This window comes from Schistocerca nitens, chromosome 6 (genome assembly GCF_023898315.1).
Source record: "Schistocerca nitens isolate TAMUIC-IGC-003100 chromosome 6, iqSchNite1.1, whole genome shotgun sequence".
Lineage (NCBI taxonomy): Eukaryota > Metazoa > Arthropoda > Insecta > Orthoptera > Acrididae > Schistocerca > Schistocerca nitens.
The window spans coordinates 645,459,366-645,479,980 of NC_064619.1; the positions used below are offsets into that span (position 1 = coordinate 645,459,366).

The following is a 20,615-nucleotide window of genomic DNA, read 5'->3' on the forward strand; positions in this document are numbered from 1 at the left end:
GGCTAATTCTGGGTTTGGAGACACTCATGACTTCTGCTGGGGCCAGGTACTTGGAGGATAGGTCAACAAAAGTGTTGTGAGACTGATGAGGACTTCTTTTAAAGTGTGTGTGTGTGTGTGTGGTTTTTTCTGGTTATTTGGTGGATATGGGTACTCCCAGGTGGAAGCAAGTTTAGATGTTGTTTCCACTGCTGGGATTAAGAATGTTGTTAAAGGTGTTAGAGGGCAATAGTCCTGATTATCCGAGATAATGTGCAGGAAATATTCATAACATAATAAAAGAACTTTTTGGAAGAAGTAGAGGCAGTTAATTATAGTCTGCATTTAAGCAATACAATTACATAGGACCAGACTGTTGAGGCTTACATGCTGATGGAATGAGAAAAGATGAAAGTCTTTTTGTGGAAGCTAAGACAGAAATTTTCATTGCAAGTCTATTTTGGTGGATACCAATTGCAATGAATGATACCAGGAAGAGTATATGGGACTCGATTTTGGTTAGGGCAAAGAGTATGTGGGACTGGATTTTGGTTAGGGCAAAGACTAGCTTTTCTGAACAGGAGCATGTAAAATGAGCAAGGGTAAATGGTGGGGTTGACCAAAGTTAAAATGTGGCAAAAGTAGGACTGAAAATGAGAGAAGCAATAACAAAAAGCATTTTTGAAAGAAATTATTGTTGTAATAATAGACAGAGAATTCACTCAAGTTTGTTACTAAGAGAATCTGGACAGTGTAGAATGCTCACATGCAAAAGGATGGGTAAATGATCATATTTATAGGTGCACATTCAAGTAACCGCCTCAGTGATCAGTTGCTGCAATATTCTCAATTCAATAAGGAAACAATGTTGAATTTCAGCTGCAGCTTCTCATTGTGTGTACAGAATCTGAATTATATTAGGCTGACATGTAAGTCTGCAGTATTTCTGTTCATAATCATTACAAAGCACTTATACAAATTATTTACCATCAGTCATCTACTATTCATTATTTGGATTATTTGCACACAGTTTTCACTGTAATAATACAGAGTTGAACATTTCATCTGTCTGATGAAGAAGAAGCAGAATCAAATAACAGAAAACTGTTATTTCCAATCTACTAAGGCAATACAAGTAAAAATAATAGTGGCAACACAGAAGATTTAAAGATCTGCACCTTCTACTGACACAGAACTGTTAAGAAATTCAAAACAAGAAAGTATTTCTGTCACTCTAAAGAATGCCAAATCATATGAAAAATTTGCAGTGTTATGGAAGAACACTGAGGAAAAAGAAATATTGCAGAGTGTACACTGCATTGATTATACAAGTGGATAGGAATTCAAACTTGAATCTGTGCCTTTCATGGGTACCACACTACCAATTACATTACTTGAGCATGCTTTGGGGATAGACTCAAAATATTAACTTTTTACAAATATTTCCTAGGAAGGAAAGGGGAGGAACCTGTTCAAGTTGAAGCTTTGAGCAGGCCTGAAAGGCATGCTCAAATGATGTAATTGGTAAGTGCATTGCCTATGAAATGCAGGGATCCAAGTTCAAATCCCAGGCATCACAAAGTTTTAATTTGACATATGCAACAAAAAGAGCACCCATCATAAGACTGCCTGGACACTTTAATGCATTAAGAGATGTATCACTCAATTCCAGAGTTAGTGCATGTGATGGTTTGTACTTGATCTACCATCACTGAATTTGTATTCCATTAGCAAGTTTAGTATCCCCACCTGCACACAAAGAGATGGATGTAGATGAGCTAGTATGGGTATCACAGCAGAACAGTGCAGAATGCTGTCACAGAAGGCATGTTCCGAGTTTGGTATGGGCAGGGCCACTGATCCAGGTGTTTACTTACTGGTGGCAGTAAGCCTGGCCTGAAAGTCTTCATGCTAAAATCAACATACTTGGACCTGAATCTCACTTTGTTGCTTTGCATCATGCTTTGGGTTCTGCCTGATGAGTTGTTTCGATTGCTTGCACTGATCGGAATGTGTTTTCCTCTGTGCTTGTCTCTACATGGTGGTTGGATTTTTGCTCCCAAGTGCACTGAATTTCATGTCTAGTTTCATACCCTCTTCCAGGGTTCAGTTACATTATGTGATGCCAGTGATTCTTCACAGCATTGTCACACCTCGTGCCGATACAAAGGTTGTGAAATAGCATATTCTTATGCGTGTGGTGCTTTTCTTTTTTCATAGTGTTAAATTGTGAGTGTCATGGGCCCATTATTTTTTCAATGCTGGCAGGAGCAGTTGCGCATCCACGAACAGCAATAAAAGGTGCAATAGGAGCAGATGCAGAAACTGCTCAAACAGAAACTGGAATTGTTTTGTACTCATGCCATGCTGGTGGTGGGCCAGGTGCCCACAGTAAACCTTCACGTTCACTACTCATGGTCCCATTTGCTGGCTTCAAAAAGTCTAAGGAAATGTGGGAGTATTACCTCTGCAAGTTTTTGCTGCACTGTCAGGAAAGGTATATTGTGGATACAGTTGACAATGATCCCTTGTTATTCTCCAGCAATGCAGGACTGAACAAAACTGTGCAGAATTTGGAGTCCTCTACTGAGAAACTTAACTTCAAGGAACTTTGTCAGTTGCTCATGGAATATTTTGGTCATGAAACCCATGTGGTGGTGGCCTGGTTAAGGCTTTACTAGTATCACAAGCACCCTGGGCACTCATATGAGACGTGAATGCAGACCTGCAAGGTCTCTCACACAAGTGTCAGTTAGAGTGTGTCCAGAATGATACCTGGTATGTGTGCTTGCTATTACAGATGTGGCCACCCATTTAACATCCAGCCTGTAGGATCAAACTAGGGCACTAGCTTTGTCTGACCCCTCTGTAGCCAAAGTTACTTAGACTGCAGAATCAAATGAACTTACAGCGGTGGCAAAGGATGCACTGTCTGACAACAGGCATGTGGTGAAGTTAAATGTGTATGGTAAACAGCCCCCAGTGCTCTGTGCAATGAGCCAAGCAGCCTTGTCTTCCACTGAGCTGCCATGTGTCAACGCCATTAACAACTCGTGAGCAGTGTTGTCATGGTGCTGCCTGTATTTGCTCGCATGGGGCTCAGAGAATATGAGTCAGTTGAAGCATCATACCCCCCACTTACATCGTTTTTTGAGTCTCAGTGTTACTCACCTGCCACACCTGTTTCCAGTCAATGCACAAGCTGGCAGTCCTACCCCTATCGTCATTTGGTGCATATTCAACAGGATTGCCCATACACAGACGCTTTGTGTAGGGTATGCCACAAAGTAAGCCATTCGGTAACAATTTGTAACTGTTGGCAAGTAGTGGGACAGTCATTGGAGGGTCTCAACATTTTTGCTGGAACCAGAGGCTCCACAAGGGTTGCCCCAGCATATTCTGATAATAGTGGTAATGGATGGGTGACTGATTGAGTTTTAGGTAGTCATGGCAGTGACAGTAGGCCTAATTAACTTAGATATGTACAGGCGCTTGGACTCCCTGTGCTGCTACAGCCACATCGAATTGTGTCTTATGGTAAACAGTCTATTCCTTTGAGGGGGCATTTCTCTGTCTCAGCATATTATAAGAACGTGGAACAGCAACTTATGTTGTTAGTGGTAAATTCACAGCTGGTACAAAACATTTTTGTGTTAAATGCCTCTTCCATTTTGACCAAGTACATTTAGTGTCTCAATCAGCCTCTCTTCAAGATTTGGACTTTTTATGGCATTGTACAACTACTGTTTGAGAATGCCTTGGATCAGGAAGAAAATTTCAAGGTATATGTCTCCCTTATACCAACAGCAATACCTAAATTTTGTCACTGCTGCCCCATCCCTCTGCCATGTGTAACAAGGTCAAGGCTGAGCCCAGCCCTGGTGTCACTTCTCCTATTTTGTAAAATCAGTGAGCCACTGCATTGGTGGTAGTTTGAAAGCCAAATGGCACTGTGCACATTTGTGACTATTTTACATAGAGTGTCAATGTGCAATGTGTCACAAACTAGTATCCATTTCCTTGGGCAGAGGAGTTGGTAAAAGTTGTCAGGGGTGTCAGTATTTTTCATGCATCACTTTGCATGATGCATACCTGCAAATGCCACTGGATGCTGCTTCTTAGACTTTCTTAATGTTCAACATCGCATTTGGGCTTTACCAGTTTAATCGCTTGCCTTTTGGAATTTAGTCTGCACCAGGAATTTATCAAAGATATTGCAAGCAGTTGATTCAGGATACTCCCTGGTGTGTCAACTACCTTGATGACATCTGGGTCATAGGCTCCATGCCAGAGGAGCATTTAGAAAACATGCAGGCAGTTTTCTGACACCTTCTGGAAAACAGCCTTCATTGAAAACTGAGAAAATGTAGCTTCCCCCCCCCCCCCCCCCCCAAATGTGTATTTTTTTTGGGACATGTGCTAAGAAAAGATGGCCTCATCCATCTGGATGAGTACATCAGAGCCGTCATCAACCTGTCTGTGCCTGAAAAGCTGAATGAGTGCAAGTCCTTTTTGGGCCAGATTTCTTATTATGCTAAGTTCATTCCCAAGCCTGTGCAAATCAAACATTCTCGTAACTGGAATTACAAGAAGGGCACCAAATCCATATGGTCTGCAGACTGTACAAGGGCTGTTCAATCCATCAACAGTGCCTGTGCTCCATTTCCTGTTTGGGTTCTTTTACACCAACTAAACTGTTAACCCTGGCTCTCAATGCATCCCATTATAACAACCATGTAGTTCTGTGACATCGGCATACCAGATCGAGAGGAACTGAACAATGGCGAGTGGATCAGCAACTTGTAAAATGGATCTTACAGGTTTCATCAGTCTGGCAGAAGATGGAATGAAATGCTTGACAAGTTCCTGCACAAGCAAGGGATGCTGCAATCAGTAGCTGATCCATGTGTTTACTATGATCTACAGCATGAATTCGTAGTAACTGCATATGTGGGTGATATAATGTATAGCAACAAAAGTAAAATTAAGGAAACAAAAAATATCTTAAGCACTGAATTTGAAGTAAGAGACCTTGGAGTAACAAGATATGTACAGTGAGTTCCAATTATGAGAGAATATGAAATATTGATTTGGGTCGAAACAGTGTATTCAAGAGACATCTTAAAAGAATTCCTAATTGAAACCTGCAAAGCTGTGAAAACACTTCTCATCATGAATTTACAGGTAAAAAATGTGACAGATGAAGACAAACTCAGCAAATGTATCAAAATACAGAACCATGACTGGAAGACTTTTATACCTAACCACAGGTTCAAGGCCAGACTTAGCATATCCTGCAACTTCATAAGCCAATTCAGCAGCAATTCAAGTGAGGAGCACTTGTGTGCTGTCAAACACACACTATGTTATTTGTGAGGTACAATAAGTGATGCACTCACTTGTTTTTAGGAGAGCTACCATTAGTTGGAGCACAAAAAAACAACATAATGTTCTACTAAGTACACTGAATTAGAGTTTGTTGCACTGAGTGAATCTGTAAAAGACGCTAAGTGGATGAACAGTTCTCTCAGTGAGATTGGTCAGGATTGTTTTCTGTCCAATCATATATAGATTTTAATCAATAATCAAGGCATGATGAAACCTGCTAAAATTTAGAGGCTTTGGAAAGAATCAAGCACATGGATATGAGGATTTTCTTTTTGGAATAGGAGGCAGAAACCAATAACATAAGTTTGGTATACGCTACAAGCGAGAAGAATGTTGCTGACTGACTGACAAAGGAAACTGACAAACGGAAGTTGAAACCTCATAGGAAGTTAATAGGGGTCAAGGATCAGGTGGAAAGTGGACAGTGATTTGAACTATCTTTCTTGTGGACTCTGAAGTACCCACTGTTTTCTTGTTGTGATGCATTGTGAAAGGCAGTCTGTAGTATGTTACAAGCCATTTTATAAAGAAGTCTTACATGACTGACAACCAAGCCAGATGCCTTACAGCTGTAACTGAAGATAAATGTCCAAGAAGGCTAATCTGATGCTTCTGGAGCATGATAAGGCACACTAATAACGTTATAAAAGCAGGTACTTAAGAGGCTGATTATGAGATTATATCCTCTGACTTCTTTCTTTTCTGTTCTCTTTCAAGCAGTATTTTAGAGAGCTCCTTTGATAACCAATATATTTTAATAGTTGTCTATTCTACTTCAACTCCAAAATTTCCCACTTATAGATAATGGAGAAGAAAGTATCACAGTTCGAATATGTATGATATTCATTTCAAATGTAACACTTTGCCATGGCAAAAATAAATAAATAAACAATGAAAAATGTTATGGACAACTTCATCAACACAACAAAATATGTGCTGAACGAAAGAGAGTACAATTACATTAAGCACAAATTAAAATGCGTTGACAGAGTCCATAATCGGGCCCCAGTGCCTAGGGACAGTGGCCAAAGTGTTTGTGTTGTGCTTGTGAGAATGTAAGTGTATTTGCTATTTTGAAATAAGGACTTCTTTGTCTGAAAGCTGAAATATTTATCAGTCCTTTTCATTGGGCCTGTCTGTAACTCAGCACATCCTCTATGTGGTGAGTCTATCCTTTTCATGTTGCTGTTATTCCATCCTGGACTTTAAATTGTTTTATCATCTATTAGGTCATTTAACACAATTAGAATAAGCATGAAAAGCAGTAGTGACCTTGTAAGAACATTTGTTGTCAATTTTTAACATCTTTTTACTTTGTACTTGTAAATATATCTCACACATTCACACTTTGACACCATCAACAACTTATCACAGATGAAAAAGTGACAAAAAAGATAAAACGTTGTACATAGTTACAAAGCAGAGAAAAAAATGCTGTGAAGGTTTTGAAAACAAAACAAATGTGCAAATTTTACAACCTCTCTTTCAGCTGTGGTAACCATTTTTCAAATGACCTAATCAGTGGAGTTTTTAGTTAGTATTATTAAGATGTAAAAACATTATATGAACTACAGTGTACGCACAAAAGTCAGATGACGTCTGTGCACTGATCTGCAGAACCAGTCATTAATAGATACCAAAAACATAGAAGAATCCAATTTGCCAGAAGGGAGAACCTGCCTTTCAGATATACTCACACAAGAATACTGGAAATGAATTATGAAGAGGTATCAGAGAATGTTGCTAGAAGTGAGATAAGTACGACAAATGCACAATTTCAAAGTATTGCTCCTAGAAAGAGGTAAACAAAATGACAAAGAGAATATCAATATATTATGAATACATGATCTTAGAGTCAATAATAAACTTCCTATAATCATGTAAATAACAAAAGAAAAAATGAAAGTTATATGAACCATTCCCTCAATAATCAATACATATTTGATTTATAAGACTGGGAGGAGAGGCATACAGTGAAGAAACTGCAGGGGAGACTAAATTTGTGAACAGAACAATAAGATACATCAAGCAGAAGCTACTATGGAGTAATTAAGTTAGTTGCCAAGGAACAAATAAAGGTAAAGAAGGTCAACAAGGCCACAACTGTAAATGTGTTGAAGGAAAGACAGAGAGTGTAAAGAGTAAGGAGAGAAATGTAGAAACCAGCATCTAGAAAACAAGAAATGAAGTAATAAATCATTAATAAGTGCTGTAGTGAGAAGGAAAGGTAGATTTGCACTAAGAGACCATAAGGTGGAATACACAATTGCAATTTCAAAAATTCATATGTAAGAATAAAACATTCATCTGTAGCTTTATTAAATGCAGGTTTTGTAGCAAACACAAGGCATTTGGATAAATATATTACAGAAAAAGATACTGAGAGTCCACACTGAAAATTATAAGTATGAGATTAAGAAAAGGATAGACTGCTACTCACCATATAGTGAAGATTCTGAGTTGCAGACAGGCACAACAATAAGACTGTCAAACAAGTAAGCTTTTAGGCCAAAAAGGCTTTGTGAGTAGCAGTGTATGAGGGGAGAAGCAACATGAGTGGTGAGAGTAAGGAGGAGGCTGGGGTAGGGAGGGGGGGAGATAGAAGGGTAGGGTGGGGGATGATAAAATTCTCCTATAAGGAGCATACAGGGATTTTTTTTTTTTTGGGGGGGGGGGGCGAGCAGCCAGCACAAAAAGAGTGAAGTAAATTGACTGTAGATGCATTGGTGGAATAGAGGACTGTTTAGTACTGGAGTGGGAACAGGGAAGAAGATAGATGGGTATATGACAATGACTAACAGAGGTCGAGGCCAAGATGGTTATGAGAATGTTGGATATGTTGCAGTGTGAGTTCCCACCTGTGCAATTCCGAAAAGATGGTGTTGGTAGCAAAGATCCAGATGGAACACACTGTGATGCAGTCATTAAAATTATTAATGTTGTGTTGGCAGTGTGCATGGCAACTGGGTGGTCCAGCTGTTTCTTGGCCACAGTTTGTCCCTGGCCATTCATGCAGACAGACAGCAAGTTGGCTGTCATGAATGCATAGAACACAGTACAGTGGTTGTAGCTTAGCTTGCAGACCAAATGAGTGGTTTTACAGGTAGCCCTGTATGTGATGGGATAGGTGATGCTTGTGAGCAGACTGGAGTATGTGGTGGTGGGATGAATGGGACAGGTCTTGCATCTAGGTCTATTACACAGGTATGAGTCACGAAGCAAGGGGCTGGGAGCAGTAGTTGTGTATGGATTGATGAGGATATTGTATAGGTTTGGCGGACATTGGAATACTACTGTGGGAGAGGTGGTAAGGACAGTGGGTAGGACATTCCTCATTTCATGGCACTACAAGAGGTAGTCGAAACCCTGACGGAGAATGTGATTCAGCTGCTCAATTCCTGGGTAGTACTAAGTCATGAGAGGAATGCTCCTCTGTGGCCAGACAGTGGTACTATGGAGGATAAGGGATGACTGGAGAGATAAGGCATGGGAAATCTGTTACTGTACAAGGTTGGGAGGGTGATTATGGCTTTTGAAGCCCTCAGTGAAACCCTTGGTGTATTTGGAGAGGGACTCTCCATCACTACAGATATGATGGCCACCAGTCGCTAGGCTGTACAGAAGGAACTTTGTGGTGTGGAATAGGTGGCAGCTGTTGAAGTAGAGGTACTGCTGGTGGCTGGTAGGTTTGATGTGGACTGATGTAGTCATCTTTGTGGGGAGGTCAGTATGAAGGAAGGTAGCTTGCCAGATTAATGTGGATAGAATGTTCTCACTCTTGATCCCAGATCACGAAGATGTCATCAACCAATCGGGCCAGGTGAGGGGTTTGGGATTCTTGGTGGTTAGAAAGGTTTCCTCTAGATGGCCCACGAATAGGTTGGCATAGGATGGTGCCTTGGAGTTGGCCATTCCCATATCCCGGATTTGTCTGTAGATGATGCCTTCAAAGGAGAAGTAATTGTGGTGAGGATATAGTTGGTCATGGTGACTAGGAAGGAGGTTGTAGATCTGGAATCCATCGGGCATTGGGAAAGGTGTGTTCAAGAGCAACAAGGCCATGGGCCTTTCCGATGCTAGTGTAAATGGAGGTTGCATCAGTAGTGATTAGCAGGGCACCACATGGCAAACCGACAGGAACTGTAGAGAGTTGGTGGAGGAAATGGGTGGTATCTTTTATACAGGAGGGTAGGTTGTGGGTAATAGGCTGAAGGTGTTGGTCGTGTGTGTGTGTGTGTGTGTGTGTGTGTGTGTGTGTGTGTGTGTGTGTGTGAGAGAGAGAGAGCTGCATTTGCATGAGTGTGTGCATGTATATGCTGTCCGATTCCAATGAAGGGCTTTTTGGCCAAAAGCTTAGTTGTTTGACATTCTTTTTGTTATGCCCATCTGTGACTCAGCATCTCTGCTATATGCTGTGCAGCAATCTATTCTTTTCATAATATTGTCATTACTCCATTCTGGATTTTCCATTGTTTGAAATATAAGATCAAAATGTATGTTTTTGAATCTTATACATACAATTTATGGTTGTCAACTACAATTTCAACAATTTGTCCTTTTCATGCAGACTTACTGAGTGCCATGGTGCACATTAGTGATATTACTAGTGAATGAAATTGGCCAGATAACATTACATGGTCACAGAAACAATTATTACCAATGAAAGAAATAATGCGATGTCTGAAATGTGCACTGATTTTAGAATCATGTTCCTCTCTAGTGGCACAAGATGGGATCCACTCAATTTTGTTCACTTGCAATATTGCTAATGTGCGCCACAGCATTAAATGTTTCTGCATCAATATAACAAACTGTTGAAGTTTACAACACTGTGAAAAGTAAAGTAGCTCTTCACCATTTAGCGGAAATGCTGAGTCACAGATAGGCACAACAAAAAGACTGTAACAAATATAGCTTTTGGCCTGTAAGGCCTTCGTTAAAATTAGATGACAACAAGTCTTATTTTGACGAAGGGTTAAATACAATATTAATATAACACTTCATCTGAATTTTTGCCAGCATCTTCCTTTGCAGCTTTAAAATTCTCTTCACAGCATTCCTTCCTCCCACTTCCAAAATGTGTCGTATATTATCATTCTCTGCCTTTCTACCAATACCCATCAGCCACTTCTCCAGTATACTTTTATATTTTCACTCCCTCCCCTGGCTTTCCTAAACTAACTCAGCTTGTTATTTTTTTTCCATTTCACCCAGTCATCTACACAATGTTTACCTCCCATTTGAATTATGGACATTAGTCAATTATCTCTCACATATCATTTACTGTATTCATGTCTATCCTCGTATGTAGACTGGGGCAACTATTTCTGCTGTTTGAGACTTTCCTGATGTAGTAACTGCTTCATTGGTTCACTAGCATTGATTTGAATAATGTTGCAGAAGCAGAACAATATTTCTATGAAACAGCTGCTTGTCATCATCAGGTGATTACTGACGTGTTGCTGCAGTGGCTCACCAACATATATGCTGACTCATTAGAAAACTGTCAAATGGTGGGGCTATAACATCACTGTAAAAGAATTATAGATTACAGAAACATCCTGTGCTCCCTGCCAGAGAAATGGGCCACAGTCTTCGCACTGTCGATGCGGGAAAAGCGCAGCCACAAATAGTGGCCCAGTGCACGCTCGGGCAGAGCGTTGGCACCCAGTTTAACTGTGCGTGCTATGATTCTCCATCTGTGTTGGCTCAGATTCATTCATCTGCAGCTGATGATGCCCTAGTACTGTCAATGCTGGTTCCAATGCCTTGTTGAGTTGAAGTCCCGTGTCTCTATTGATAAGGTCATTGTTGTTGTTGTTGTTGTTGTTGTTGTTGTGGTCTTCAGTCCAGAGGCTGGTTTGATGCAGCTCTCCATGCTACTCTATCCTGTGCAAGCTTCTTCATCTCTGAGTAACTACTGCAACCTACATCCTTCTGAATCTGCTTAGTGTATTCATCTCTTGGTCTCCCTCTACAATTTTTATCCTACACACTTGCCTCCAATACTAAATTGATAATCCCTGGATGCCTCAGAAAGTGTCCTGCCAACAGATCCCTTTTTCTAGTCGAGTTGTGCCACAAATTCCTCTTCTCCCCAATTCTATTCAATACCGCTTCATTAGTTATGTGATCTACCCATCTAATCTTCAGCATTCTTCTATAGCACCACATTTCAAGAGCTTCTATTCTCTTCTTGTCCAAACTATTTATCGTCCATGTTTAACTTCCATACAAGGCTACACTCCACACAAATACTTCCAGAAGCGACTTCCTGACACTTAAATCTATATTCAATAATAACAAATTTCTCTTATTCAGAAGCACTTTCCTTGCCATAGCCAGTCTACATGTCATATCCTCTCTACTTTCACCATCATCAGTTATTTTGCCCTCCAAATAGCAAAACTCGTCTACTACTTTAAGTGGCTCATTTCCTAATCTAATTCCCTCAGCATCACCTGATTTAATTTGACTACATTACATTATCCTTGTTTATGTTCATCTTATATACTGCTTTCAAGGCACTGACCATTCCGTTCAACTGCTCTTCCAGGTCCTTTGCTGTCTCTGACACAATTACAATGTCACTGGCAAACCTCGAAGTTTTTATTTCTTCTCCATGGATTTTAATTCCTACTCCAAATTTTTTTTTTACTGCTTGCTCAATATACAGATTAAATAACATCGGAGGTAGGCTACAACCCTGTCTCACTCCCTTCTAAACCACTGCTTCCATTTCTTGCCCCTCGACTCTTATAACTGCCATCTGGTTTCTATACAAATTGTAAACAGCCTTTTGCTCCCTGCATTTTACCCCTGCCACTTTCAGAATTTGAAAGACAGTATTCCAGTCAACATTGTCAAAATCTTTCTTCAAGTCTACAAATGCTAGAAACGTAGGTTTGCCTTTCCTTAATCTTTCTTATAAGATAAGTCGTAGGGTCAGTATTGTCTTGTGTGTTTCAACATTTCTATGGAATCCAAACTGATCTTCCCCAAGGTCAGCTTCTACTAGTTTTTCCATTAATCTGTAAAGAATTCGTGTTAGTATTTTGGAGCCAAGAGTTTTGTCAGTGCTGGATCTCCCAACGCTATCAGTAATTCTAATGGAATGTTGTCCTCTCCCGGGGCCTTGTTTCTACTTAGGTCTTTCAGTGCTCTGTCAAACTCTTCAAGCATTATCGATCTCATTTTTGAGTTGTTTGTATTCTTTTTTGCCAGCTTCATTTACTGAATTTTTTATATTTTCTCCTTTCATCAATTAAATTCAATATCTCTTCTGTTACACAAGGATTTCTACTAGCCCACATCTTTTTACCTACTTGATCCTCTGCTGCCTTCACTATTTCATCTCTATAAGCTACCAATTCTTCTTCTACTGTATTTCTTTGCCCCATGTCAATCATTCTTTAATGCTCTCTCTGAAACCCTCTACAACCTCTGATTCTTTCAGTTTATCCAGGTCCCATCTCCTTAAATTCCCACCTTTTGGCAGTTTCGTCAGTTTTAATCTACAGTTCATAACCAATAGATTGTGGTCACAGTTCACATCTGCCCCTGGAAATTTCTTACAATTTAAAACATGGTTCCTAAATCTCTGTCTTACCATTACATAATCTATCTGAAACCTTCCAGTGTCTGCAGGCCTCTTCCGTATACAACCTTCTTTCACGATTCTTAAACCAAGCATTAGTTATGTTTAAGTTAAGCTGTGTGCAAAATTCTACCAGGTGGTTTCCTCTTTCATTCCTTACCCCCATTCCACATTCACCTACTATTTTTCCTTCTCTTCCTTTTCCTACTATCAAATTCCTGTCCCCCATGACTATTCATCTCCTTTAACTATCTGTAAAATTTATTTTGTCTCATCATACATTTCTTCAATATCTTCATCATCTGAGAAGCTAGTTAGCATATAAACTTGTCCTACTGTGGTAGGCATGGGCTTCGTGTCTATCTTTGCTACAATAATGTGCTCACTATGCTGTTCGTAGCAGCTTACCTGCACTCCTATTTTTTTTTATTAATTATTAAATCTACTCCTGCATTACCCCTATTTGATTTTGTATTTATAACCCTGTAATCCTGTAATCACCTGACCAAAAGTCTTGTTCCTCCTGCCACCGAACTTCACTAATTCCCACTATATCTAACTTTAACCTATCCATTTCCCTTTTCAAATTTTCTAACCTACCTGCCCGATTAAGTGATCTGACATTCCACGCTCCGATCCATAGAACGCCAGTTTTCTTATACTTATACATATTTTGACTGCTTCTTTAATGCTGGAGACTCAGTATGTGGAAGTGGACAAATTGATTTTTGACTTCCCATAATTCATGCTATATCCTTTGTCAAGACAGTGTTCAGCCACATCAGACTTTTCCGGCTGATCCAGCCTGGTCTATGTTCACTGCATCTATCCTTAACAGTATGACATGTCTGGCCAATGTATGATTTCCCATTCTCGCATGGGATTTTATATATCCCTGGTCCCCTTAGACTTAGGCTGTCTTTAACAGATCCCATCATAGTTTGCATTCACACTGGAGGGCAGAAAACACATTTTATTTGATGTATTTTGAACAGCCAGCCAAACTTAAAGAATATGCCACCAACCTATGGTAGAAAAACCATCCTCATGAAGTTCTTCATTTCTTCTGGCTGTTCTTGAGCTTTGTTTAAATGCATTATGGCTCTATTTATCAGAGAACCTGTTTTGTACAAACACAAAGCAAAGGTGGATAAGCTCCACTGATCAGCTCCCTGGATCTCAGGTAATTCTAGCCCTATGAATGAGATTCCACAACACATCACTGCGCTGAGATTGATGATGGCAGCTCACTTGTAGATATAGGTCAGTGTGAGTCAGTTTATGAAACCATCTTCTTTTCTGGCAACCAAGACATCTAGGAATGGGAGGTCTCCATTTCTCTGCACTTCCATGGTGAAGCAAATGTTGGGATGGAACAAGTTCTGGTGTACCAGAAATGCAGGAAGCATTGCTCCTCTGTATGGCCAAACTACAGAAGTGTCATCCACATATCTCCAGAAACATTCAGGTTTCAACATCACTGACTGAAGTGCTTTTTCCTCAAAGTCTTCCATAAAAGATTAGCTACTATGGGAGACAAAAGGGTACCCATAGCAACACTGTTAGTGTGCTCAAAATATTGTTCCTTAAATAAAAAGTAAGTCGAAGTAAGCACATGTTTGAGTAGATGTAAGATGTCCTCCTCCAAATTAGTTCCTATAAGTTGCAATGAATCCCCTAAAGGTATTCAAAATATTGTTCACTAAGTAAACAGTAAGTTGAAGTAAGCACATGTTTGAGTAGACGTAAGATGTCCTCCTCCAACATAGTTCCTATAAGTTACAATGAATCCACCAAAGGTACTCGTGTGAACAAAGAGAGCACATTGAAACTCACTAATGTGTCAGCTGGTTTGAGGCACAAATTCTTCAGGCACTGTATAAAATTTTCTGAGTTCTGTATGTGATGTTCACATTTTCCTACCAGTGGGCTTAGAAGAGAAGCCAGATGTTTTGCCAGGTAATATATTAAGGTTCCAATATTGCTCACAATGAGGCAAATATGAACCCTTTTCTTATGGATCGTAGACAGCCCATAAAGTTGCGGTGAAGCAGGCGCTTGTACTCAAACTATTTTTGAGATGTTCAGAAAACTGGATCAATTTGAGGAGCGTTGATGTCTTCCATTGTGCTGCATCAGTCAGACCCTTCTGGAGATGATGATATGCTGAGTCCTGCAGTAAATCCATCATCTTGTCAAAATAAGATGTTGCAGGCAAAATAACAGTAGTGTTTCTCTGGTACTGAGTCAAACTCATTTTGGAAATCAAGAAATACCTCTTCTACCTTACTGCCTTCATCCAAAGCTTTCAGTATCCCATGTGAGAAAAGTGCGAGTTGGGTTTCATATGATCAGTGTTTTCAGAATCCATGCTGGTTGGCACTGAGGAGGTTATTCTGTTCAAGACACCTCATTATTATGTTGGAGTTCAGGGTAAGTTCTAAGACTCTGTAAATAATTGATGTCAAAGATATCGGATAGTAGTTTTGTGGATCACTTCTACGCTTCTACAACCCTTCCTGCAGAAGGTTGTGAACTTCACTTTTTTTCCAAGAACTTTGTTTGAGGGATCTATGATAGATTATAGTAAGAAGAGGGGCTAACTCAACCGCAAATTTAGTACAGAATCTGGTAGGAATTCCATTGGGCCCTGGAGTTTTGATTAATTTTAACAATTTCAGCTGTTTCTCAACACCACTGATACTAAGACTTATTTCATTCATATTTTCAGCAATATGAGGATTAAATTGGGGCAATTCTCCTGGGTTTTTCTTTGTAAAAGAACATTTGAAAATTGAGTTAACCATTTCAGCTTTTGCTTTACTACTCAGTTTCAATTCTTCTCTCATTTGCTAGGGACTAGACACTAACTTTGGTGCCCCTAACCGCTTTTACATACGACCAGAATTTCTTTGGGTTCTGTGACAGATCGCTTGACAATATACTGCTATGGTAATCATTGGAGGCATCACGCATTGTCCTCTAGACAGCCAAATGCATTTCATTCAGCATCTGTCTCAATATAGCACTACATTTCATTTTGCACCTTTTATGCAGTAATCTCTGTTTCTTTAGAAGTTTCTTTACACTTACTGTATACCACGGAGATTTCTTTCCATTATGAACTGTTCTATTGTGTACATATCTATTCAGTGCATGGTCAACTATCCTTTCCTTTTCATGTTCCTGCCCTGTGCTGAAAGTTTCAAGTTCCTTACTAAGATATGGCACTACTGACTTTTTATCTAGTTTACTGAACATATATATATTCCGCTTGTTTTAGATGTCCTTTGCAATTTGGTAATCATTGTTGCTATGACCGCATCGTGGTCACTGATAGCAGTGTAGATGTGGATGTCCTCAAAGATGTCAGGTCTATTTGTTGCCATCAGATTCAATGTATTTTCATCATGAGTGGAGTTCCTAACTATCTGTTCCAGGTAGTTTTCCAATAAGGCATTGTAATGTTTCACAGGATGTCTTATATAAAACTAATTTTCCCAATTAATTGTTGCATGATTGAAGTACCCACTGATGCTTACAGCGTGATCAGGGAACTTACATATAAGTGAACTGAGGTTTTCTCTAAAGTTTTTGATTACATCAGGAGATGAGAAGGTGCGTGACAGAAAGGTTCAGTTATCACCCCACCCTTGGTAGTGAGTCTTGCCCAAATGATCCCACATGCAGCATCTATTTCTTGTTTACTGTGACAAATACACCACCTCCATTTCCATCTCTTATGACAAATACTGGGATGGTTCCTTTGAAAATTATACAGCTGATGTCCTCCTTCATTCTTCAACAGTTTGTGACTGCGCTCTTGTCTCTAATGATCCTGTCACTGATGTGTCATTAAAACTTAATTTTCCATCTTTCCATTTTCAAAATTAAAGTTACTGGACTCATTGCAACATTAGATCTCCACAGTTCATACTGTTGCAACAGCCTTATGTATTATATTTAAACAAAGTATCAAAATTTCTATAAAACATTTTATTACATCATGAAATTCATCTATTTACTTTAACACTACACGAAAGAAATATACAAGAGTCTGCTACAATTGTTGACTCAGCAAATGGAGGAAGGCTAACAGATGTAAATCTGAGGAAAAATGAACACTACATAGCAAGATTTATCAACACTCTAAACAGAATCTCCAGTAGTAGGAAAAGAGAAGATGAGAAATAAGAAAGCTGTACAGACAGGACAAGGAGAATTTTCTCTAAAGTCTTTATCACTCGAGGTAACAGCTCAGCTTAATGTATCTGAAAGCACTAAGAAGGTGCTCCTTTTCTTGTGAAATATGAAGGAAATGCTTTTCTGTGTCTTACACAACATCAACATGCAATTTTTACAATAATATTTAACATCAATGGAAATACCTGGATGGAAAAATACAAAAAATAAGGGAAAGGCAACCACTTACCTACAGAGTACTGGTACATGACACACAGAAACATGTAATAGAAACAGTTAACACTAGCTTTTTGAGCTTTTTTGCTTTTTCTAAAGAGTACACATTCACACACACAACCACACAGACACCCAAATTCAAATACCCATGAATGTATGTACTCTTACTACAGAAAGAGCAAGAGCTCAAAAGCAGGTGTTATCTGTTTTTTACCATATGATTCTGTGTACCACACACCAGTCTTCTGCAGGTAAGTGGTTGTCTTTCCCTCATTCCACAGTAATAGTTTCAATTTACTAATTTTGTCTTCCATTTTCCTTTGTTCCTTTCTCTGAGAAGTTGACATTTTGTAGCATATAAAAGCTATAGAGATATGTTATCTCAAATCATACTACATTTGTCATACAAATGATAGTAATATGAAACAAAAAATGAGTAAAATATGTAAATCTTAGTGTTACCATGAATATTTGTGACAAAAAAGTGTAATCTAATTGGACTAGAACGAAGACCTCACATTCTTATGTGGTGTACTACTATGCTCTGCCTGTCTCTAATGGATAATGTGAATTAGCTGAGACACTATACCAATACCTGTCTTTGTGAGCACAGAAAAATATTTAAAAGACTTTCAGGCTGGCTCTCATTATGTAAGAGAAAACAGTACTATGCTACAGTGCTAAACTTTATAAAAAAACCTGTATATATATGTTGCAAGCATGCCTCCAATTGGAGAAGATGTGCATAACCCTTTCTCTTTGAGAATTAACATTGTAGTCTTACTGTTAAACAAGCATTGGTGTAGATAACAATTGTTTTGAAGAACTGAGAAAGCAGCATTTTTCTTTGAAAGTAACAGCTGTAACAGCTACTCTTACAATTTTATCAATTTCTAAACTGTGTCAATGCAAACAGAATATAGTAGTTTGATGATAGTCAATTAGCAATGTAAGCCACAGAATTAGTTTTTTGAGGTCTATTAACATATAGCAAAACTTGTTCCACATCCATGACAGTATGCTTTCACGAGATGATCTATGGAATATAAGGAATGAATGAAGAATTTTTTCTGATGGCCTCAAATAACTGAAAAATCATCCATGTTCACAATATAAAATGTTTCCCGTAAGAAGAAACACTAAAAATTTACATGTCATAATATGTATACATTTTTCATGTGTGTGTGTGTGTGTGTGTGTGTGTGTGTGTGGAGATAGTGAGTGAGAGTGAGAGTGAGTGAGTGAGTGAGAGAGAGAGAGAGAGAGAGAGAGAGAGAGAGTGTAAATGTACTGAATCTGGAAATTTCTCGTCATTAATGTTACTGGCATTAGAGAACCTTAAAAGGGTCCTAAATATATGCTTACCTTACATCATTTTAAGTTTAAAGAAGAAGCAAATAAGTGCTTACAAATGTATTTCTCCCCCTTATGAGTACTATCAGTGAAAATGATTATCTTGTTACTTTATTAACCATCATATCAAAAATTATAAATAATTAACACAGCCATGCATAGTGCATATTATGAGTCAGGCTGTCTTTGCACACAAATGAATAAAATTTCATTAATAAACATGCAGTTCTTTAAAACGCATTCCCATCACACTTACATTTATCATCAGCTCTCTTTCTTCTACAGATAATGATAATGATGACACAAACGATGATCACCATTAATATAGCACCAACAATGACTGCAATGATGACAATGATATGGTCACTTTCAAACCTTCCCCACCATGTCACAGCATGTCCTGTAACAAATATTTCCACAAAAGTATTAGAGAATAATATTATTATAAATTTAAACATGTGAACAAGTAATAAAATACTGTAAAATATTAGGATGTAACTGTAATAGTTGTTCATCAACATACAACATATCCTTCCCCATATGACATTGGATGTGCTCACAGACACATTCCAAATATTTTATGTCCTCAATATTTCTTGTTAAGTTGCAGTACTATACAGGGGACACAACTGCCTGTTTTCTTTAAATGTAATTAAAGGAATAACTTATGCAATTGACTGCTTGCTCATTTTGTAGTCACCTGCTCTTTGTTAAACTACATCTGAATGGAGCTGACAAGGAGAACAAAATGCACTAAAGTCACATCAGGCCTGGCCGGAGCTGACAGCACCAAGAAAAGAAGAAAGAAGTAGAAGGGGGCAAGGGAGAGACAGGACATTCCACCTGGGTATTGTACTTTCCTACATGCCTGCCTGGAGTTCAGCACTACTTCTAAAAATGGAATTAAATTTTTTTTGACCATAGCCTCACAGACTTTTTTAAAATGACATGATGTTCATCATCAACCATATTATTTATTATAATATCCATGATTGCAATCTTGGCCTTAAAAATTTTTTAAGTGCTGAACACAAAGCAGTTGCCGACGTTAATGAAACAAGTAAAAATCATGTGAACCTCTATGGCTCATTTCAGCAGTCACCACATACACAATCATTACAAGTTGTTTTTGACCAGTACAGTGTATGTTGTTGACATGTGCAGAAACCATGAATCTAGTTTCATCCATCTGGTACATACTGATGGTGTATGTGATGAACACTGACATGACCTATAATGGCTCACATATTTTCTTATTCATTTTATGAATGTTGGCACCTGTTGTGTTTTAAGCATTGTAACCAGTTCAAAATGTCTTAAGATCGAAATTGCAATCATGGAATGTGTAACAAATAGTACAAACAATTGTGAACACAATGTCTTTTTAAAAACTGTCTCTTCTAATCAAATGAATAGTGGTCTATCTTCATATATATTTCTATATAATAGAGGGAAACATTCCACATGGGAAAAATATATCTAAAAACAAAGATGATGTGACTTACCGAACGAAAGTACTGGCAGGTTGATAGACACACAAACATACACACAAAATTCAAGCTTTCCTGATGAAGCAACCGTTTGTTGCGAAAGCTTGAATTTTGTGTGTATGTTTGTGTTTGTTTGTGTGTCTATCGACCTGCCAGCACTTTCGTTCGGTAAGTCACATCATCTTTGTTTTTAGATATATTCATATATATTTCTCTATTCCATTCTGAATCCATCATCATTTATCTTCATAGTAACATGTATTTGGTTTATAATCTGAGCAATCATTGTTTAGAAGTTTAGCTTGTCAACGCAATTCAATGAGTTCTCTAACATATTAAAAATTTATGGGAATTGTGTATTTTCTTTTCAAACAGTTTAATTCTATCTC

The 20,615-nt window shown here is 38.6% G+C and overlaps 1 protein-coding gene across 11 annotated transcripts in view; it reads right to left on the bottom strand.

Annotated features, from left to right (window-relative positions):
• LOC126262390 (hemicentin-1) overlaps positions 1-20,615 on the bottom strand; it is a 1,144,740-nt gene that overhangs the window by 101,540 nt on the left and 1,022,585 nt on the right. For all 11 annotated transcript variants that reach the window (XR_007546725.1, XR_007546724.1, XR_007546726.1 and 8 more), the window contains exon 14: positions 18,993-19,136. Coding sequence is in view for 5 of the 11 variants with exons in the window: in XM_049958994.1 (XP_049814951.1) it covers positions 18,993-19,136 (144 nt within the window). In the remaining 6 variants the exon portion in view is untranslated. The remainder of the gene's footprint in view (positions 1-18,992; positions 19,137-20,615) is intronic.